General features: G+C 40.6%; 1 protein-coding gene across 4 annotated transcripts in view; it reads right to left on the reverse strand.

Annotated features, from left to right (window-relative positions):
- GAREM1 (GRB2 associated regulator of MAPK1 subtype 1) overlaps positions 1 to 23,775 on the reverse strand; it is a 209,092-nt gene that overhangs the window by 168,756 nt on the left and 16,561 nt on the right. Inside the window, exon 1 of one of the 4 annotated variants that reach the window (XM_001496712.7) lies at positions 19,253 to 19,825. The exons of 2 other annotated variants lie outside the window; for them this stretch is intronic. In XM_001496712.7, the coding sequence (XP_001496762.4) occupies positions 19,253 to 19,373 (121 nt within the window). In that variant the 5' untranslated portion in view covers positions 19,374 to 19,825. Of the gene's footprint in view, positions 1 to 19,252; positions 19,826 to 23,775 lie in introns of those variants that run through there. One more of the 4 variants, XM_005612821.4, reaches the window with a different exon arrangement.

A 23,775-nucleotide genomic window follows, 5' to 3' on the forward strand; every position in this document is an offset into this window, starting at 1 on the left:
ACTTGCCTTTTGGGCCTCATCTCCTATCACCCGCCTCAGATGCCTCTGTTCAGGACATTCCTAACCTTGGTCAGGAATAGCCTTCTCCCACTTCTAAACCCACCAAAACTCTACTTACTCCTCAAGGACTAGCTCAGTAGTCATTAGTATTTTCTGGGAAGTCTGCCTCAAGAGCTCTTGGCAATACTAGCTGACCTTTGGAATGAAGCATTTCCATGCTCACTACAGGATAATAGGTGTCTACGAATCTACCTAGTCAGGGGGCCTCTGAACTCCCTGAGCACCAGGAATCCAGTCATTCACGTTTGTGTTCTGAGCACTGGCTACTGTGCTTGAAGATGGCAGGCATGGGATCCATGGTTGTTACGTGAACAGCACCATGAACATCACATTCCATAATCCCACTTATCCATCAGTCTATTGAAGGATGCTAGGATTAACTCTATTACTTTGAAAATCTAGAAAAGGAGGTTATATAATCATAACTTCTAATTTTTAAAAAATTGGCATTTTATTTAACTATAGGCAAGTAAAACATGCGTGTGTTTACATTTGTGTGTTTCTGTGCATGTGTGTCTATGTATGTGTACTAGTTTCCCAGGGCTGCCACAATAAATTTCCACACACTGAGTGGCTTAAAACAACAGAAATTTATTCTCAGTTCTGGAGGCCAGAAGTCCAAAATCAAGCAGTCGGCAGGGCTACACGTCCTTGGAATGCCCTAGGGGAAACTCGTCTGTTTCCTGCCTCTTCCAGCTGCTGGTGGGTTCAGGTAGACCTGTGGCTTCCGGCTGTTAGCACTCCAGTCTCTGCCTCCTCCTCTGCTGTCTGTCTCAGATCTCCCTCTGCCTTTCTCCTCTTAGAACAGCACTTGTCATTGGATTTAAAGCCCCCTCAGGTAATCCAGGATGATCTTATCCAAACTGTTAACTTAATTACATCTGCAAAGACCCATTTCCAAATAAGGTAACAAACAGGTTCTAGTGATTTGGACACAGACTTAGCTTTTGAGGAGCCACCATTCAACCCACTACAATGTAGATGTGGATGTGTGGATGTGGTTGTATGTTGTATCATACGCCAAAGCAGAGTCCTTAAGGCTCTACTGAACACGTACGTGTTGTCAAGGTGACAAGGTTTGGAAACTGTGTTGGGTGCTGGGGGTGATGTTCGTGAAAGACACAGTCCCTGCCCCCATGGAAGTCAGAGTCTACTGGGGGATAGAGACATCAAATTATTCTTTCAAGGTGGAAAATGTGGTATGAGGGAAAATTATACCATAGTTGTATATAACAGGGAAACTCACCTTGTCTGTTGTTAAATGTTAAATGTAGCCCCGATGTTTTCTCAATTAGAGATGGATAGTTCAGATTACCTGCCACCCTGTATTGGGACATTCACCAAAAGTCCTTGTTTCACACGTGTGCTTTGCACTTTAAATTATCTGACTCAAAGATACTCCATGGAACCACCAGAGTTCATGCAATTTAGGATGCCATGACTTGTAATACAATCACTGCTTTACAACAGCCAAGAAAGAATAAACACGGCCAATTAAACTATGACATGCCATTAACTATAAGATGCATCCCAATTTCAGAGATGTTAAAATGTGCACCTTAGAATGAGTGAGATATGTTCATTTCCCTTTTGAAATATATTCTCACAACACATCAGGACAAATTAAACAGCTTCTGATTAAACAGTACAGCCAAATCTCAGTACTCTACCAGCAAAATTTTAATGCTGAGTTGGCTTCACCTAGCCTCAGAATATTTTTCGCCTTATTTCTATGAGGTTAATATATGTAGATATAATTCAGTAAGTCCTAAAGTAAGACATATACTCATATATTGGGTCTCTTCTAGGTTTGAGATATTTTGAGAAGTCAGAGATTGGGAAAGAACTCTAAAAGCCTTGAGGTGAAGCAGCAAGGAGTGGCTTATCACCTCTTTCTTTGCCCAGAATTTGCTAAAAGGTCAGAAGGTGAAGAACAGAGTACGTGCACCTGTGTGTGTATGGGGGCAGAGCTTGCAAATACTTTAGGGATAAGCTGGATTGTCCCGAGAACCCTGTGGCAGGGTCATTCAGACAAGATTTCTGATCCATCTGGTGGACACCTGGTGGTCCTACTAGACCCTGCGAAATGTACAACAAAAAGAAGACAGGATGCCTGCTCCTGGATGGCTTAGAAAGACATGTCTAAAAAGAGAAGTGATAAAACCTTTACATAGACTCAACTCCAACCTAATAAAGTCCCGCAGGGAACGCAGGATTGAAATTTTGTTGTAGTTTTATACAAAGGTCATGTAGTAGAAAAAGTCTCAGAGAATAATCTATGTTGTATGGCCTCTTCTCATACTTATTTCTCCTTTATTTATGCAGACAGTCTGGGTCTTGACATTGAGATATAAGGTCCACAGTGCCCTACATTTTTCCTAAAAAGATTTAATTTTGGTCCTTGCATGTGAAATTAAGAGGAATCAGGAAGACAATGCCACCAAATATTTTTGGGGAGGTAAGGAAAATCTAAGAGAAATTTACTTTAAGTCTTTAACAATGAACAGATGTGGGTCATTATGGAATTTTTAAGCAATAGACACATTAGGAATAATGTGTGAAAGTGTGTTCCTCATCCAAAAAATAATAGGGGAAATATACTTTCAATTAATTAAGTAGTCTAAAGTAGAGTGCAACTTGCAAATGTTTCTTAAATCCTGAATGGCATATACTCCCTCTTACATACACACATGCGCGCGCGCACACACACACACACACACACACACACACATATGAACAGCAGCTTAGTAAAGTATCATTTTAAAACAAAATCTTCCCTGGAGAAAACTTATTGCCAAAGCATCTGGACTATGCTTCCAGAAAGCATTTAACAAGTTACTATCATTTCCCAGACTCACCAGGGTAGCAACTGGTTTTAAAATGAATTAAAATTTTCTTTAGAAAAACAAATCTCAGGCCTCCCACAGCCATTGGAAAAGAAGAATAAATGAAGATTAGGGACAGCTCTAGTCACAACTCCTCTTCTTTGGGGAATAAAGGATTGTTTTTAGATTTCATTAACCGTATGTGTTCTCAGATCACAGCCCAAGGCATTCCCTGACAGACAGGTGTGGCTGAAGTGTGTTTTTTCTGCTGTTAAGCAGCACAATAAATTTGACAAAGATAGTTCAATTCAGTAAGCACACTTTTGAATAAATGGGCCGGCACAACAACAATCTAGGAGAAAATAAAAATCTTACATCATCTGCAAAAATTAATTCCAGATGGACTAACAACTTAAATAAAAAATTTTTTTCAATCTTCCTAGAAAATCTAAGAGACTACATGTAGAGGGGTCAGAGAGTTCTTTCTTCGCCAAGAGTGAAAACAGCAGAAAAAGAGACTTGCCTGCCCATGTAAAAATTAAAAACTCTTAGGGGCCGACCCCAAGGCAGAGGGGTTAAGTTCGTGCGCTCCACTTTGGTGGCCCAGGGTTTCTTCACTAGTTGGGATCCTGGCCATGGACACAGCACCGCTCATCAAGCCATGCTGAGGCGGTGTCCCACATAGCACAACTAGAAGGACCTACAACTAGAATATACACCCATGTACTGGGGGGCCTGGGGGAGAAGGAAAAAGAAAATTTTAACTCAAATGGATAAATACAATATAAACAAAGTCAACAGATAAGATAAATGTGAATAAGGAAAAACATCTCTATCATACACAAATAGCATCTAGAAATTGGCAAGAATAAGCCAACAATAGAAAAAACAGCAAAAAGTATGATTTCAATTTGCAGAAGAACAAGTCTAAGTGATAAAAAGGGTACAAAATCACTAATAGTCAGGGAAATGCAAATTAACATAACAATCAGATCTCATTTTGCATCCATCAGGCTGGCAAATATTTTTTTTAAACTGTATAATACCTAATGTCACAGATGTGGAGAAATGGCATTCTCATACTTCAATGACAGAAAGGAGAATTGTTATGAACTTTTTGGATAGCATTTTGGCAACATTTATTAAATCAATTCCACTTCTGTGAACAGGGTTTTGATAGTGGGGCAGAAGACTCACTTTCCCAACATTTTTTTTTTAAAAGATTTAATTTTGGTCTTTGCATGTGAGATTAAGAGAATCAGGAAGACAATGGTATCAAAGATATTTGGGGGGAGAAGTAAAAGATATGAGATAGAAACCAAAGACTTCTACAGAAACAACGAACAAATTAATGACATTAAATACATGAAGGTTAGTGAAGAATAATTCACAGACGCCAATAACCAGACACAAACTGAACACTAATCAACAGAAGAATGAGTATTTCCACACCATAGAATATTATGCAGCTCTTCAAAAAGAATGAATTTGTTTTATACCAAATGATTCAAAAAGATTCCCATGAGTGATATAAGAGACCAAAAAGTATGTATAAGTATGTATAATATAATCCCATTATTATAAAGCAACAAGAGAAATCTGTTTCAGTATATGTCTTTGTATATACATATCTAATGTTGATATAGGATTAGATGAGTATGGAGAAAATATGAAGGATACTCATGGGATCATTAAAGTGGATTGTGTGGGTGGGCAGGGTTGGAGAAATGGGGGTTGATGTGAAGGGAGAGAGTAAAAAAGAAAAAGCAGTAGCTACAATGCCTTGTTCATATAAAATTGTTAGAAAGTGTGTGTGTGTCTGTGTGAGCGTGTATGTGTGTGTGTCTGTGTGTTAGGGTGAACAGAGGATGCCTGCAAAGACAGTCAGTGTTGAGGGTGGTTACCTCAGGGTTGTAGGACTTCAGATTATCTTTAGTTTTTAAATATTTTTATGTATTCAAATTCTTCATAATGAATACCTTATGTTTATAATCAGGGGAAATGAAGTTTTATCTTATTGTAACAAAAAAACTAGATCGACTATAAATGGTATTAATACTTAGTTCATATATTTTCCTTCTTCCCTCCTCCTCTAGCTCCATTTATCAGCATAAAACTCCTCTGCTATCCATGGTACAGTATTCAATCACATATAACCTACCCAGATTGACATCTTCCCAAGTGAGCCAAGAAAAAGAAAAGACTGAGGGAGGAGTGAGAACAATTCATAAACTACCCGATCTACCTTACAGAGTCCTCAGGTGTCAAGTGTGGCAGCAGGATATGGATTTTATTCCCCATCCATCACTGCCTGTACAGAGAGAGAGAATTCCACTGGGCTTTCCCTCTCCTATCTCCGATTCCTTTCTTTAGCCATTACAATGAAGTCAACATTTACACAGGTATCCAACAGAAGAATAAAATGACATTCAAACTATCATATTTGCTTCTCTCCCTGTATCAAAGTTATCTGTGAATCTCTATTATTCATTCTCTCGCATTGGCACTCACATTCTAAGCTTCAACGGGCTCTCAAGTTGCCAGAGTCGAGCTTTTACAAGGGGGGGGACTAGGAACTGGCATAGAAAACTCTAACTGCCCAAAATGTAGCACTTCGGTTTCGCTCTGGAGTATATGCAAAAGAATGAAATATTTCTATAAACTTGTCAATTTATTCTTAGTCTTTAAAACCAAACAGTGGCAAACGTAGTCTGTCATCTCAGTTTCATGCAATGCAGAGGAATTTATCAACAACGAACTATCTGTGGGGAACTCTCTCTGACTTGAACTCAAACATAATTACAGTTGTGAATACACAACATGGTTTTACCAAGATTTTCACAAGATTATCTTATTTTATACAATGGAAAGAGATTCTTTTTTTCAGAGGAGTGGCCACAATGCAACATAACATAACATTTAAAGCCAATATCCAGCTTGATAAAGAAAAGTAAATTAATCACAATTATTCTATTTCAGAAACAGAGGTAATACCTACTTATTAACTGAAGAAAAATAGAAAGGAAGTTTAAAAAGTGATTAGACTCGGGGCTGGCCCTGTGGCTGAGTGGTTAAGTTGGCGCGCTCCGCTGCAGGCGGCCCAGTGTTTCGTTGGTTCGAATCCTGGGCGCGGACATGGCACTGCTCATCAAACCACACTGAGGCAGCGTCCCACATGCCACAACTAGAAGGACCCACAACAAAGAATATACAACTATGTACTGGGGGGCTTTGGGGATAAAAAGGAAAAAATAAAAAATCTTTAAAAAAAAAAAAGTGATTAGACTCACATAAAACCTGGGAATTATTTGTAAACATCTTGCAGAAACCAAGAATAAAGGACACTCTAATTAAAGCTCTTGTAATAAAACAAGAGCATTAAAAAAAAAAAAAAACTCTACCAAGAAATTGAACAACGAACTCAGAAAATTCACACAAAAAAGATAAAATTATTGAAGTTATTCTACTAGGAGTCAAAGCAATAGAAATTAGAAAAAGGGCCAATTTTTAAATCATTTAGTCAAGACTAAAATACACCTAAGATATTCAATGATGTATAATGATATTATTCATTCACTGCTAAGGGTACAAACTTTCCTGGATACAATTTAGCAATATATACCAACAATCTAAAAATGATAAATTTTGAATAATTATCTCATTTCCAGGAACCCAAAATAATGATATATAAAACTGACAAATTTAAGTACAAAGACAGCCTCAAAACAACTAAATATCTAACAACTGGAAAATGGTCGAATAAATAATGGTTTATTGATAATAACAGAGCATCAGTCATGACAATTTTATTTTTAAAGAATATTAATAATGAAGTAAAATGTTCATGATCTAATGTAAAATTTAAAAAGCAGGGGTTTTTTTGGTCCCACTTTTAGATATAGTCTCCATTCATATGCCAGGCCTGCACAATAGGAAAATGTTAATAACGGTTATATAACAAGTTATATAACCTCTGGAATTAAAACATATTCATTTTTATCATTTTTTGGTCTACTATTTTCCAAATTCTCTATACAAATGATATCTGGGGGAAAACAGTAAATATTTTTTTAAAACACAGCCACCAAGCCTCTCCGGCAAAAGAAGGAGAGCAGGAAAAAAAATACATTTAAAAAAGTGGACAACTATTCGCATTGTGTGCATCAGATCACAGACATAATTGGAAAAGGACACAAGCCAAAAAGGAATGTGAGAGAGCCTTATAACAATTTCTTACAAGTACACAGCTTTCCACGGCTCACTTATAAAGTACTTTCACCTGTAATAAAGGGCCTCTTATTCACAACCGTTTTAGGGTTTTAGCTCATGCTCAAGGATGAAGAGAGAACAGGAAGTTGGGGGAAGAAGTTCACACTATCTTAGCTGAGTAAGAACCTGAATAAGGAGATGTCAAGGAATCAGCGCCCAATGCGTGCTATTTTAGTAAGTTTTGAGTAGGAGAAAAAAGTGAAGAAAAGGCAGCAAAGCAAAAATCTGAGCGGTAGAGGCTGCTAGGCGGCTCCCAATATCCAGTGCTCCCCTCTCCTGCACTAAGAACGCCTGGGCACTGTGTCCAGTTAAAAGACTTCAGTTCCTTGCCTTCCTGCCCATATAGGAGTGTGTAAGTCCTAACCAATGAGATGTAAGTGAAGTGCAGTGTAGGACGGGCGGTAAGACATACCCTTCTGCCTTTCCTGCTGTCTGGGATGCAGACATGATGGCTAGAGCTCCAGCAGCCACTAAGGACCATGAAGTGAAAACTACCTGCTGAGGATGACAGAGCAAAAAGACATGAGGCACCTGGGTCCTTAACTCTGTGGATCTGCCATAGCAGTCCTGGACTATGTACCTTCAGATTTCTTTTATACGAAAAGGAAAGAAATCTCCATGTTGTTTAAGCCGCTATCTTTTTTTGTTCTGTTATATACAACTGAAATTAACCTTAACTGATGTACCTGGCCATGATGAGCTTGTGAAAATTTCTTCTGATCTTGTCTACTCTCAGTGGATCCCTTTCTCTTAACTGATCAAAAGATGGGACCAAAATAAACAGGAAAAAAATAACAGCAGAATAACTGTATAAAGCTTTATGTTACTTATTTTTAAGTAGGTAATCTGAAACTTCTAGAGCCCTCTCTCTAGACATAACTAATTAAATTGTTTTTAACATGGGTCTGATGTTTGATTGTTTTTGTGTGTCAGTGGTACAAGGTAAAAACGGATCTGGTGTTATTTTAAATGTTAACCTTTAGTCTGTTTCAACAGACTAAAATTGAAGATCTCAGAGAATAAGCTACTGAGAACCAGGAATGATAATGGAATAGACGTCAGTTCTTTGATTCCGACCACTCCTTGATGGCCCATTTCTCCTAAAGGAAGATAGAAGCAATTCAAAGTGCTATCACCAATACAGTGTATACACAAATCGATGTCTTGGAGCTATTCAAGTGGGCTTCCTCAGGCATTTCATTAGCCTTTTTTTGAACAGATGACAGAATCTGTTCTAACCAGTGCTCCTAATCACTTTCAATGTAACAGATAAATTTAAAAATAGAAAAGTAAACATTTACCCTTTTCTGGTTACTTTTAGATACTTCAACCTAGTTCCCTGCTAGGAGAAAAATATTGTCAATGTGAACTAATTACAAAGAGAAAATTTTCATTTCTAACATCTAAAAGATTGGTCCTGAGAAAACTGTCATCTTTAAAAAAAAATGCCCGGTGGAGAAAATTTTTCTCTACTGAGTGGAGAAAAACAACAGAACGTAACTTATTTTAAATCTTCACAGGGGTATATACACAAGCACTGCTCAGTTACATTCCCTTCTAAGCCATAACCAGCCCTAATCATACTAACTTACTGTAGATGTCAAATATTAACCTGAATAACAAATACCTTCATAACTATAAGACTTCATATTGCATCTAAAATTCACTAACTTGGTATTTATTAAACAACCATTAAGCTATCAAATCTCAAGTGGTATTTGAATACTTCAAACTAGGTTTAAGAACTGGCAGAATCAAATAAAATGACTTGCTGTATAATTGTAAAGTAGTTCATCCACAAAACTGGAAAGGGGCTCAGAACATTGTTTTTTCCTTCTTTTACCACTCTGTAATACTCCTGCAACGGCATAAAAGGAAACTCATTGCCTGGGATCAAGACACTATGGTTTCCAGTCAATCTTGGGGCTATTCTAGGAAGATGACAACTGTACCAAATTAGCAGTTGTAGTTTTGTAACACTATTTAAACCAAGTGGCTTGCTTTGCTTAGAAGTAAAATCCCTGGTGCCCTGAGAAGATGAGACAATGGATAGTTCAATGGTTAGCCGACTATCCAATCAGGCTTTTTCTTCATTGTATTAAGAGTTGACTAGTTCCGAAGCTTTATGGCATCCTAGTCTATATAAGATTAAAGATTCAATGACATAGCTACATATAATATGTAAAGAAGGCATCTTAATTTCAGAACGAAAGTAGCAAGAAAGCAAAACATCTAAAAATGAGTTGTAATTTCCAGAAATAATTTAAAATATTGATAACTAATGACCCTAAGAATCATTATTTCATCGTGATGAACCACTGGTTTGTATATTTCCTACTGTAATTTTAGGACCTACCATCTTAGTTCCAATTTGTATATTTAAGAATACAATGTCTACCTCAAGTGAAACAAAAGTGAACTTCTATTTCCGACTTGCAGAGGTCACCGAGAGGTTTAGTAATATGGATATTTTGGACCTGAAAATTTTTAATACTGAGATTTGCTCATTCATTTATTAAATGCTTTTCCAGTTCTTCCTACTTGCATTGTGCTGGGAGCTTGGAAATAGTAAAAATAATTTTAGATATCTTTAACCTGAAATTCAAGTAAACATTCTCGTGAAACTGGGAGCCAAGTGGGAGCTGCAATGTTGGGGGGGGCATCTTCAGTGGAAATGTCTTCTAAAAGAAGAATCACCCCCATGAGATTTAAAATATTTTAACAGGTTTTACATTTTGTCAAGTATGACAAAATAATACATAAACCAGCAATAAAGTTATTTTTCAGGTTGCATATAATAGCTGGTGCTCTTAAGATTGATAATCCTGCTGAAGACCAGAGGGAGTTTGCTTCTTCCTAGAACTGCCAGTCAGTAAGTGAAAAGACAGATACTTCAGGAATCTCAAACAAAAATAAATGAGTTTACAAGCTGGTCTAGTAGAACTTGCTATTTCAATAAGGCAGCCAAAAGAGCAAAGAGACTAAAATACTCTCTCTTTAAACTATGATGCAGTCAATCACAATGGTCAAACCAGCTTTCCTTTTACAGAGGAACTGAGCATCTTAAGATTTTTTACTGGTCATGTAGATACTCATTTAAGACTTTCAAAATAATCACCTTACTTGAAAAGCTAGAGCACTGAAGGAGCTATGTCCAAATCTTGTCTTGTGGGTCTAAATGTTTATCACCATCTACTGTCCTCTACAAGGTCCTCTCCTATTCTTTTTTCATAATTTTTAGCCATGGCCAATTAAAACAGGTGATAACCAGAGGAAAGTAAAAGTATATGGTATATAAAAGAACACTCAAGAGACTTCCTTCATCGCCCACTTTTTGTATAATGTTATATACTAGGCTCTTCTTTCCTGCTAACAATTATATAACTACAGGTGCTCAGAAAGTCACCATCAACCCAGTTAAAGGTAGCAATGAATACGTGCTAAAAAAAAAAAAAAAAAAAAGACTGAAGTGTCTTGGTAGCAGTTGGTCAGATTCACATGTGCATCTGGATTAAGTTAAAAGTTCCTTTCCTGGAGACCCTCATACACTGCTGGTGGGAATGCAAACTGGTGCAGCCACTATGGAAAACAGTATGGAGAGTTCCCGAAAAGTTAAAAATAGAAATACCATATGACTCAGCTGTCTCACTACTGGGTATTTATCCAAAGAACTTGAAATCAACAATTCAAAGAGACCCATGCACCCCTATGTTCACTGCAGCATTATTCACAATACCCAAGACGTGGAAGCTACCCAAGCGCCCAATGACTGATGATTGGATAAAGAAGATGTGAGATATATATACAATGGAATACTACTCAGCCACAAAAAAAGGACAAAATCGTCCTATTTGGAACAACATGGATGGACCTTCATGGTATTACGTTAAGTGAAATAAGCAGACAGAGAGACAAACACCATATAATTTCACTCACATGTAGAAGATGAACACATTGACAAAGAGAACAGTTTAGCGGTTACCAGTGGGGAAGGACTTGGGGGGTGGACAAAAGGGGTAAAGGGGCACATATATATGGTGACTGACAAACAATAATGTACAACTGAAATTTCACAATGTTATAAACTATTATGACATCAATAAACTAAAAAAAAGTTCCTTTCCTAACTAACTTACTGCTCTGGTCTATCCCAAGCTCAATCTTGGATTAGTCAGTTTATAACACTTTCTCTCTGAGAAAGACCTTACATCACCTTTCTATAAGCTGTGGATTTCTAAATCAATAACCTGGATTAGGCAGAAGGAAACAGACTAAAGTGTCGCCCAGCACACTGCCTTCAGTTTCTTTATCTGGACAAGGATAATAAAATCTATTTATTACTCAGTGGACTTCTGTTGCCTAAATGATATAATCTGAAGCCTCCCCCTCAACTGGTCTGCACCTCCACTATACAAATCTCATATATGTATACTGTTTTGAAATACATATGCATTTCACATAAACTATTACAACTAATTATCATAGTAAGCAGATACACAAGAATGGAGGCTGCATGAGGACAGAGCTTTCAGTCTGATTTGTTCAGTGCTGTTGTCCCAATACCTATAACACGGCTTGACACATAGCAGGGGCTTAAATAAATATTAGCTGATTGAATAAACAAATTAATGGGTAACTATGAGACAGATGGGCAAGTGTAACGTACATTTTTCTGCATGAGAAAACTACAAAACAAAGTGTTAAGAGACCTGATCAAGATTGCATGGCTATGAAATGGCAATACCTGTATCAATGGAGGTTTCTAGGCTCCAGATCCAGATCCTTTAAACTACTGTCTCTCTCACCCGGGGCATATGTACCCTTTTAAGATACAGAATGCCAGGGGAAATGAAGCCACAGAAAAGCACAGCATATCTTCCTGGAACAAGACTTACAGTAAATTACTTTAGAAAAAAACTGTTAATATATATATTAAAGTAACATCAATCATGGAGATTTTGAGAATTTACATTAATTTCAAGGATAAGACACAGATCTGGAAACATCTTTGACATTTGCAAACAGCCACCTGGAGCCTCTCTTTGATCTGAGGGTCACTGTTTCTGCTCCTTCAGCCCTCCAGGCACTTAAACAGTAAAATTACCGAAGCCCACAACACAAAGCAAGAACCAAAGTTCCACAGTCCCAACACACCTGGGGCTTAGAATCAGATCCGCTTCCTCCACACAGCTAGGAAGGAGATCTGCTGATCTATCTACGCGGCTGCCTCCAACTCCTACCATCTTTTTTTCTCTCAGTCCATGCAACCTTGGTCTTCCTCTTCCCTTCAACAACCAGGGCCATAAACTCATCTTTCACTGCTCTAGAGTGTAGGGGAGGAAGACATTTCCTCTTCCCAAATGTGGGTTCATCTGGCCGGAGAATGAATTAAATTCACATGAGACAGAATAGCAAGAGAAAATTGCTAGTCTTCCCGAAGGAAGAAAGGGCACCGAAGAAGTGGGGTGCACATAGTGGTTATATACCCCCAAACAGGGTGTTTCACATGTGATTGAAATGTCCCTCCCACAATAGTCACGAGGCTGCTCTGTCAGCATAGCGCTTGATGGAAACGGCAGATAGGTCCGCTGTCTCAGTGAACGCCGCGGGGTGGCAGGTGTGTTACCTTGGGCTGGGGGGTCACAGATGAGCGCTGCAATCGGTTCCCAGCCTAAAGAAAGATGCTTTAATCTTTAAGGAGATGCCAACGTTGGGAGGGGGAGGGAAGTCAGTTACAGGAGGTTACCAGAGAAGCACAATAAAATGTAGATTTTAAGTCCTTGCCTTTGGTATTGATTAAGAGTTTCTAGAGAGAAGGTCATCTCCTTTCTTCTTCCTGGTACAGAGAGGGAGGCACCTTTTACAGATAGAGATTACCTTACAAACATAAATGTGTCCTAACAAGGGGCAAGTTCCATTCCTCAGAGCCTCCTTCCCTGTCCCAGTTTATCAAAAGCAATCAGCCTCAAATAATCCTGATGCCAAAGAGACATATCTTGGGGTGGCCAATTTCAGGTCCCTACAAGAGCAACATTCTTCGAACCTTCAATACATGTTTGAAGCAAAGCCAGCATTTCCCAAAGAGTTCACCATTACATCTGTAAGGAAGTCAATTTCCAGATCCCCAACTTCCAAATATTCTCTTGCCTAAAAATTGACCTGCCTGGGACCATGACCATGATGGAGGAACATCCATCCCTGGTGAATGGAAGCTGTCCTTCACTCCCTTTACAAAAGTAATGCATTTGCAGTACCTTCCTCAGATCTTTGTAAAGGGCATTACCCCAGGATGTAACCACCTCAGGGCAACTCACAAAAAAACAAACAAAAATGCTAACGCAGGTTGAGGAGTGAAAGGCTCCAGCATTTGGGTAACACCTCCTTTTCTAAATCAGGTAATTTCCAATTCTTTGTTTAAACAACCTGAAATATTTAAATACAAAGAGCCCTGTGGTCAAAAGAAATAGAAAATACTGGGTTTCAATTTATATACTTTTTTGTTGCAGAAAGTATGACAAAGTAATCAATAAGACATTTTCAAGCACAAAAATATATTATATTGTAATGGAATTCTGTAAGGGAGAGGAAATGGAAATCTGAATTTAAGGAGAAAAAGAAAGGTGAAAAAATTTTAACTGTTTAAGAACTTACTTATGCATGTTTAAAAATGAATGATACTGAGAACATACATTGGAGAAAAGAAAGTCTCTTCAATAAATGGTGTTGGGAAAACTGGACAGCCACATGCAAAAGAACGAAAATAGACCATTCTTTTACACCATTCGCAAAAATAAACTCAAAATGGATCAAAGACTTAAAGGTAAGACCTGAAACCATAAGACTTCTGGAAGAAAATATAGGCAAGTATACTCTTTGACATCAGTATCAAAAGGATCTTTTTGGACACCATGTCTTCTCAGACAAGGGAAACAATAGAAAGAATAAACAAATGGGACTTCATCAGACTAAAGAGCTTCTTCAAAGTAAGGGAAAACAGGATTGAAACAAAAAACACAATCCACCAACTGGGAAAAAATATTTGTAAATTTTTGAACCCCTTGACAAAGGGTTCATCTCCATAATATATATAGAACTCACACAACTCAACAACAAAACGTCAAACAATCTGATCAAAAAATGGGCAGGGGATATGAACAGACATTTCTCTAAAGAAGATATACGGATGTCCAATAGGCACATGAAAAGATGCTCATCATCACTGATCATCAGGGAAACGCAAATCAAAACTACACTAAGATATCACCTTACACCCATTAAAATGACAAAAATATCTAAAACTGATAGTAACAAATGTTGGAGAGGTTGTGGAGAAAAAGGAATCCTCATACACTGCTGGTGGGAATGCAAACTGGTGCAGCCACTATGGAAAACAGTATGGAGATTTCTCAAAAACTTAAAAGCAGAAATACCATATGACCCAGCCATCCCACTACTGGGTATTTATCCAAAGAACTTGAAATTAGCAATTCAAAGAGACCCATGCACCCCTGTGTTCATTGCAGCATTATTCACAATAGCCAAGACGTGGAAGCAACCTAAGTGCCCACTGACTGATGATTGGATAAAGAAGATGTGGTATATATACACAATGGAATACTACTCAGCCATAAAAAAGGAAAATCATCCCATTTACAACATGGATGGACCTTGAGGGTATTATGTTAACTGAAATCAGACAGACAGACAAAGACAATCTTTGTATGACTCCACACATATGTGGAAGATAAATAAACACATGGACAAAGAGAACAGATTAGCGGTCACCAGGAGAAAGGGGGGAAGAGGGGTGGACACAAAGGGTGAAGTGGTGCACCTATAATATGAGTGACAAATAATAATGTACAACTGAAATTTCACAAGGTTGTAAACTATCATAGCCTTAATAAAAAATAAAATAGAAAAAAAATGAATGATACTGGGAACCAAACATGGACCCTACTAGAGGTTTTTAAACAATGTAACAATTTAAAAGACCAATATTTACAATATGCTGAAAAATGAAATCTTTTGCAACTACTTAAATTTAGGTTGAAAAACTTAACAGTTAGCTTAATTTTTTACTTTTTTAAAGATTGGCACCTAGGCTAACAACTGTTGCCAATCTTCCTTTTTTTTTTTTAAGGATTGGCACCTGGGCTAACAACTGTTGCCAATCTTTTTTTTTCTGCTTTATTTCCCAAACCCCCCTGGTACACAGTTGTATATCTTAGTTGCAGGGCCTTCTAGTTGTGGGATGTGGGACGCCACCTCAACGTGGCCTGACGAGCGGTGCCATGTCCGCGCCCAGGATCCGAACCCTGGGCTGCCGCAGCGGAGCGTGCGAACTTAACCACTCAGACAAGGAGCCGGCCCCAACAGTTAGCTTAAAGATGTGCATAGAGTACAGAGATTTACAGAAACTCTTAGGAGTTACAGGAGCAAAAAAGTTGGAAGAACACTGGTGTAGACCAACCTGTCGAAGCCTTTCCAAGAAAAATACTGAATAGACAGAGAATGAACAATGTCTCACCCATCTAGTTTTGAGTGAGAATGGCTGGAGATGGGGTGGGTATTAGCATTGTCCTCTAAGTCATAAACACATTTGTTGAACCTGGTTCTACAGCCAACCATTTCTAAGATTGATGATCAGGTTAAATATCCAATCTTAATTGCACTGCTGACTTAAACCTCGGCTGACCGAGATGCATCTTACTGAGGGGAATGGCTAGAGTACTCTTCTTTGAATTCTCCAGAAAGATTCATGAGACATCTGACATAAAGACTCACTAATTTTGTATTTCTCTTATCATACAATGACAAATTTCACCATTAGAGATGTAATACTGAATGTGTCTATCTGACTGGCATTTCATGAGTGACATGCATAATGCAAAGAACTGGAGAGTTCTTTACTTACTGTGTAGTTAATATTTTAAGCACAGCAAGTGTACTGAGGAGTAATCTCAGACACATCTACATACTCTAAGCCCTCAGACTCCACTTTTTCCCTTCCTTGATTCCATCCTCTCTTCTTCCCCATTGCTTCTTACCTCTTTTCAGCTACTCCTCTGGGAAGTAGAAAGACGCCTAAATATGATGGATGAGACCAGCACTTAATTCAGTGTCTACACTGTTTTAAAAATATTGACTTTCTGGTCCTCAAGCTCTCAGAGACAGTGAGGCTATTTAGAGCAGACATCAGACCTACTCTAAATCTACTCCCATTTAGTATAAGGAGGTAGTACAGTTTAAGAGAAAACGTCTGTCTTTAGAGTCAGAAAGTCAGCTGAAGATTCCACTCCACCATTTGCTACACATGTCACTCAATTTTCTGAATCTCAGGTTCCCAAAGTCCTTAAAACAGGATGCTGGGGATTTGAGACAATACACATCAATCACTGAGAAATGTACCAACACATAGTAGGCATTCAATAATCAAGAGTTATGAAATTAGATGTTAACGTTCCTTAATGATTGCTTAAAATTAGCCAGTAGTTTTCTCCTGGCATAATGTCAACCAGTGGCATGTTTTTCAATTTCTTTCTAGTCTCTTTTAAAACAAGTGATTTGGAAAATGACTGCCTTTCATGTCTAAGTATAGGGTGTCTGTGTGTAAAATGTACCTTCACTACTAAAACCGGCAAAAGGATATACACAGGATGAGGACCACACAAAACTGGAGGTTTCACACAGCATTTATAAATATGGTGGCATGGCCTTAACATGTTCTAAGCATTGCTGTGAAACATGTTTAAAAATAAGCATGGAATCTATGATCGACTCATTCAAAGTCTATCCAAATTTAATTGGTAAGCTAACACTTTCTCCTCAACAAATCAGCAAAGTTTGTTGGTTGTTTCTTTCTTTTTGAAGATAATATTGTAAGGCTGTGGGGAGAGTGGTACTCCCACAATTCTTCTGTTTGTGTAAATGAGTACCACCTTTAGTTTCTAAAGCAATTTTACAATATATATCCAGGACTTAAAAAGGATTAACATGCTTATTCAGCAAGGCAGGAATATAGCCTAACTCAAACAAACAGATTTATGTACAAGAGTGTTCATTATATCACAACTTATAGTAGTAAAAAATAAAGCAGCCTGATGTCCCCCGTAGAGGACTAGATCACATAGCCATCCCATGGAATATTATGCAGCTATTAAAATCAAAAGTATTTAAATAAGATGGGATTAGTAAGTGAAAGAAGCAAGGTATAAAGCAGTATTTGGCTATGATTCCAAATTTGTGTGCGCCATTGTGATTCTCAAGTGGTAAGAAGAGAAAATTTACAATAAAGAATTGGAATTACACAGGGATCAAAATCCATTCCACAGCTTGAAAGGACACAGTGTTAAGACTTGCTACCCACATGCTAATTTTAAAAAGAAGTGTGGGATGACTACACTGCTGATTCAGATCCTTTTTATGAATGGCAGGGATATGCAAAGTGGATAATAAAGCTAAAAGTTACATCTGCAACTGATACTTAGCCTCTTTAAACTTTCAGTTTAATGAAGCTTTTGGGTGAATTTTACACCATGCACCAATGTTCTCTGCTTAGCTAGGAAGTTTTGGCAGAGCGTGCAGAGATGAGAGAAGGTCAGAAAAGGTGAGGACTCATAACCTTCCAATATACACAATTTTGCACAGTGGAAGAGGAAACGAAACATTGTAAATACTTGCGTGATCCCACTCTCTCTCTGATTCAGATCTGCAGATACATTTAAAGCACAAAACCCTTTCTGTCCCACTCTAAGCACAAATGCCTCAACACACCACTTGTCTCTCCTTCGATTCATTTGCACTTCATTACTAGTGCCCACCACGACCACCACCAAGCAAACAAGGCAAGCAAGCATGCCAAGACTGTTTTCCAGCTTTCATGAACTTTCCTCCATTTATTTTTTGAATCAGTACTTCAAACGTCTAATCTAACCCCACAGACAAGAAACAGAATAAAATGCCTTTGGACATTTATACAGCTCACGTTACACACTCTTGTACTCCAGAAAAGGAGTAACCCAATCCCTTCTGACTTGAAAGGACATCTTTCTCTTCAGGGCTCTTCTGACTTGGCCTGTGTGACCCCAGCTCTATCTGCTTGCCTGCCAGCCTGGGCCCAGGTGATTCCAGCAGCCCCACAGCAGAGCAAGCTCGTTTCTGCAAACAGTCTGAAATCACGTAAAGCCAAAAATCAGCTGAAGTTATTGTGAAAACACAAGAGAAGACAAAACACACCTAAATTGTCACCTTACATGTCACAACTCTCAGACTGAAGGTGTCTACTTGCTAGCCAGTACGCCCATCTATCTACTTGTTTGCAGATGTCACACTGCAGAACCAACGGCTGGGGGATGTTTGCTTGGTTTCTGGTGGTCAGTTTCAGGAAATCCAAGCATTTCTTAGTTCTGAGCTCAGGTTCCGAGTCAATATAGGTTTTGGTGACTTAAATTTTTTCCAGGCTGGAAATGCGCGAAGCTAATAATTAACCTTAAGCATACCATCACTTCTGCTAAAAACGTTTTCTACACACAGCCCTAAATTACTTTCAGTTCGGTTAAACAAAACAGACAAGCTGTAATAAAAGGTCTCTGAGAAATGTGATCCCTTTCATTGGTCACCCAGGAGCTTTTCCTCTTAAATCTGCAGCTTCTTGTGGGGGAAGGGGGAGGAGAGCATCCAAAACAAAGATGCCACCCAAAGCACAATTATTTTGTAAGAAAGTTGCCTAAAGATAACTCTTCGGGGTTTCCTAGGTTGAGTAATTCTTGCAGGCGGGTGGGAAGAGACCGCTCGCCTTCAAGATTACTATCTGCAGAGGTTTCCCCTATGGTGATTTTTTTTTTAGGCGTCCTTTTAAATTACACTGCAAGGGCTCTGATTTTCACATCTCTAGCTGCTGCTGGGGGGAGTTGAGAGCAACGCGCCAGGGCTGCGGCAGTCGTTCCGGCCAACTCCAGGGGTGGAGTGGGGTGGGGTGGGGCGGGGGGAGCCCACTCCTCACCGGGTCCCACCCTGCCGAGCCCCGCGCGCACCGCCGCGCTGAGCCTGCGGTCCGCGCCCTTCTGCCCTGCGCCGGCGGCCCGGCCGGGACTCACCGCTGTCCAGCCGCGCGATCTGGGGCAGCCGGTAAGTGCTGACCAGCAGGTCGAGCGGAACGGCCACCGAGCTCCACTTCACATCCTTGAGGCTGCAGCCCAGCGAGGGCGCCGGGTCCATCTTCCCCGCCTCCTGCAGCCCCGAGCTCCCGCCGCCGGCACCACCCGCGCCTCGGCGGCCGCCGCTGCTCCCGCTCGCGGTCTGGGGCGCGCGGGAGGCACCGGGCACTCCGGCCGCCGGCAGCCCGGGGGCGCGGCGGCTGAGGGCCGGGACGGAGGGAGGGAGGGGGCCCGCGCCCGGCTCAGCTGCCGCGGCGGGGCATGGCCGGGGCGCCCCGCGCGCCCTCAAGCCCCGAGAGCACTCGCAGCAGCCGTGTGGCTGCGGGCGGCGGCGGCCCGGGTGGCTGCGGCGGCTCCCGCTCCGCCGCCTCCTCTTGCCCCGGCTCTGCAGCTGCGGCGGCCGCCCGCTCGCCTCCTCCTCCTCTTTCCCCTCCTTCCCTCCGCCTCGAGCGTGTGAGGAGGAGCCCCGAGTCTGAGAAGCGCCATAGCAGCGCTCCCAGCACTGACTAATCAACAAGGTGCGAGCAACGCCTGCGCGGCGCGGGGAGACACCGCCCCCGCCCCCGCCCCCCGGCGCCGCTGCCCCGCCTCCCGCGCGGCCTCCGCCTCCCAGGCCCGGCGGGCTCGGCGCGGCCGCGGGTTCCCAGCCGCGGCGCCGGCGGCTCGGCGCGCTCCGCAAGCTTTACCTCTCGCTCCCCCGTCCGACCGCTCGGGCGCCCTGCAGCCGCCTTCCCAGCCCGAGGCCCTGCCCGGAGCCCCGGAGGAGCAGAGCGGGCGCAGGAGGCATTCCCGTGGTCGCAGATTCGGGCCACCTCCCCTCCTCCTCCCTGCTTTGGCTCCGGAGTTGCTAATAAGGGGCACGGAAGAGACCTATTTGGTGCTCATCTCTTGCGAGTGCCACAGACATTTCTCCCCAACCCTACAACTCTACAAAGCGAGCTGGAAGTGAATCCTACCAGTCTAGACTTCGGTGGCTAGGCAGAATGAAAAAGGCCGAAGCACCGAGAAGGAGAAAGGGGATGAGTGATCGGTACCCACATAAGGGAAGGTGTCCGTTGGGTTTGGTACCTTCGTTGTGTGAACCAGCTGCGGGAGTCCGCGGGGCATGAGGCCGCCAACCGCCCTAGACACGCCAAGGGAAAGGGCAAGCTAGGTTACTGGGAGCCTACTGAGGCCAGCTGTTTTCACGTACTTTTCTCAGTTCTCTCGATTTTAAAGGTTGGGATAATTCCCGTTTTCTAGATTAGGTAATTTGGCAAGGTTACACAACTTGTAGATGGTCCTGCTAGGATTCAAACCCACAGTTCGGTTTCCCTGATAAATCGTTCTGTTTCCCCCAGTGTTGAGCATGGCCTGCTCACTGCGGACAGAGCTCAGAATGTAAGGGGGCTGTGAGATGCCTGTTTCTTTAGGCATATCCTGACTTTTGTGTGCTAATCTTTTTTTAGCATTATTTTATACTAGCAGAGGTGAGTGGTTGCCAGGTGAAAGCGTTGCATATCAACTCTTTCTATTTTTCAACACGTATTCATAGTTCAGTGCATGATAAGGCAGAACCAGCACCTGCTTCACCCGCCCAAGGGGACTTAAAAACATCCTGCTTGCCTTTCAGTGGGCTGACTTAGGTCTGTGCCAACGAATAAACACCTCCATGGAAGGAAAACAGATTCTTCCACGCTCGCCTTCCTTGTCCACTCACTTTGAAGCACTGGCGATAATTTTCACAAAATTCTTTTGCTGAAAGTTTTGACCTTTGTGTCATTCATGTTAATTTTTCAAAAAAGTAAAAAAAAAAAAAGTGGGAAACATTTTCGTATATATTTTACTCAGAATCACACGTCTATAAAGTTCTAAGATTTGCTCACATGAAGAATTTTTAAAAGTCGTAAGGGGCTAAGTGCCAACCAATTTTTTCTATTTAAATAATTAATCATTTCTGAAACTAAAGCTCAGACTCCAAAAGCGATATAGGAACCATTTAAGAATGGGCAGGGTCAGGGGTCTTTCAACCAGTAAGTAGATCCTAAAGCCTTATATGGTAGATTGATTTTTAAAAAATAACTTTCTACTGCTATTATAGCCTCTTTAAAAGCTTCAGGGAATAGAAGTAGTTCCCTCTCACGGAAGAGTTGGTGACTTATGACCTAAAGACAAGATACAAAGTAAAAAGATTAATGCAATCAACTTTTTTTAATCAATAAAGGACTTACATTAGATTTGCTCTTATTGCTGACCTTGCAGAAAAGGTTTCTTTTTAATTTTGAGTATTAAAGGGTAGACATTTCAATGAACTACAAATTCTTATGTAAGTCTCCTGTCCTGATGGAACTCCTACAGAGATTTTATCTATGAGACACAGAATTTTGGGTAAACTGTAAGAAACATCAGCTAAGAAGGGTAATCTTTCAGTCTGGCTGAACTGCACTCCCAAACATGCTACGAGGAGATGTATTTCTGACGGTGGTTGGACCAATGCAAACCATGTATATAAAAGAATAACACATGGTTAAGTTCATGTGCTCCACTTCACCGGCCCAGGGTTTTGCAGGTTCGGATCCTGGGCGCGGCCGTGGCACCGCTCATCAGGCCACGCTGAGGCAGCGTCCCACATAGCACAACCAGAGGCATTCACAACTAGAATGTACAACTATATACTGGGGGGCTTTGGGGAGAAGAAGAAAAAAAAAAGAAGATTGGGAACAGATGTTAGCTCAGATGCCAATCTTTAAAAAAAAAAAGCATAACTGGATGTGGGGGCAAACTTATAGGATTTTGTAGTTTATTATAAAGGGAATATCCAAGAAAAGTTTTCTGTAAAGGAAAATTTCATGTACCGGTCTCTTGTTCCTCCTGAGTACCTTTTAAAATTGAGATTTGTGGGAGGCAGCACATCATGGTGATTAAAAATACCCACTCCAGAGCCAGATGGCTTGGGTTTGATTAGTGCCTCTGCTGCTATTTAGAATCTTGGGCAACTTGCTATTTCCTCTGAAAAATGAGGATAATTGCTGTAGACTGAATGTTTGTGTCCCCCGAAAATTCTGATGTTGAAACTATCAACCTTAAAAATAAAATATCCCGTTATTTTACCACCAAAACAAGTTTATTTAGGAATAGCCAAAGAATTGCAATTCAGAACGTACATGCTATAGCAGACCATAGGCAAATCCAACAAACAAGGGAGAGGAACATTATTTTATAGAGAAAAAGGAGGAAATTGAGAGGGGTTGTTTTGAATGAAAGTCCACTGGAGAAAAGCAAGAGTTCAGGGTGATGATGGTTTTTCATTGGGTGCGTTGCTGGGATAGTGTTTGGGATGCAAGTACATTTCTTCCTGTAATCAATGATTCTTGTTAGGGACTTCTGTTAGGGTCTATAATTGACCTTTCCTGTAATTGACCTGGAGTGATACTGAGTGGGAGCTCCCCCTTCTGGCCTCCTGCCGCCATTTTAAATGAGGCTTCCCTTTATTAATTTCCACAAAACCTGATCCCCAAAGTAATGGTATTTGGAGGTAGAGCCTTTGGGAGGTGATTAGTTCTGTGAACCAGGAAGTTGCTCTCACTAGACACAGAATCTGCCAGCGCCTTGATCTTGGACTTACCAGCCTCCAGAACAGTGAGAAATAAATTTCTGATGCTAATAAGCCACTCAGCCTATTGTATTCTGTTATAGCAGTACAAATAGATAAGGATGAAAATAATAGTTCTCACTTCATAGGGTTGCTATGAGAATTTAGTCATTTAATATACATTGAGCATTTAGAATAGCACCTGACACATAGGAAGTGCTGTGGAATTATTTGCCATTATTATTAAAAGGTGTCTTTGGTTTGAAGGGACAAAATTTAGAGAAAACATGAAGAGAGAAATGGAGCTGTGAGGAAATGATTAGATTTTAGATGAATAATTATATCAGGCAAGGAGTAGAGGAATATTCCTCAAATGGGAAACCCAGGTACCTACTCCCAGCTGTGAGACCTCATTCCCCAAATCTAGAGTCTGTGGGGTTAACTTATTCCACAGTGAGCCAGCCCTGCTACCCAGCAGATCTGGGCAGTGAACCTGGTGACTATTCATATGCTGATCTAATGATGTTGATAAGTCCAAGGTGAATCAGGGATACGATACTATAGGACTCCTATGAGGGCCACTTCATGGCTTCCTAACTGTGGAACTCCTGTTTATACATACATAACTTGTTAATTCTCTGCATTATCAGTTTTGCAAGATAAAAATATTACATGTTGGTTTACTTCATATCAGAGTGTCCTGGGTCACATAATATGCTAGCAGTCAAGTGCGATAGCAAAGTTCACAGCCCCAGTGGTTTTCTGAGTCTCTGAGCTCTTTTCCCTTTGAATTAATTTCCATGCTGTCACCAGAGTTAACTTAAAACCTTGGCTAAAACATTGTCCAAAATGTGTATCCTCATTGTCTGCTGAATAAAGTGTAAAACCCTCT

The sequence above is a fragment of the Equus caballus genome, chromosome 8 (assembly GCF_041296265.1).
Source record: "Equus caballus isolate H_3958 breed thoroughbred chromosome 8, TB-T2T, whole genome shotgun sequence".
Classification (NCBI taxonomy): Eukaryota; Metazoa; Chordata; class Mammalia; order Perissodactyla; family Equidae; genus Equus; species Equus caballus.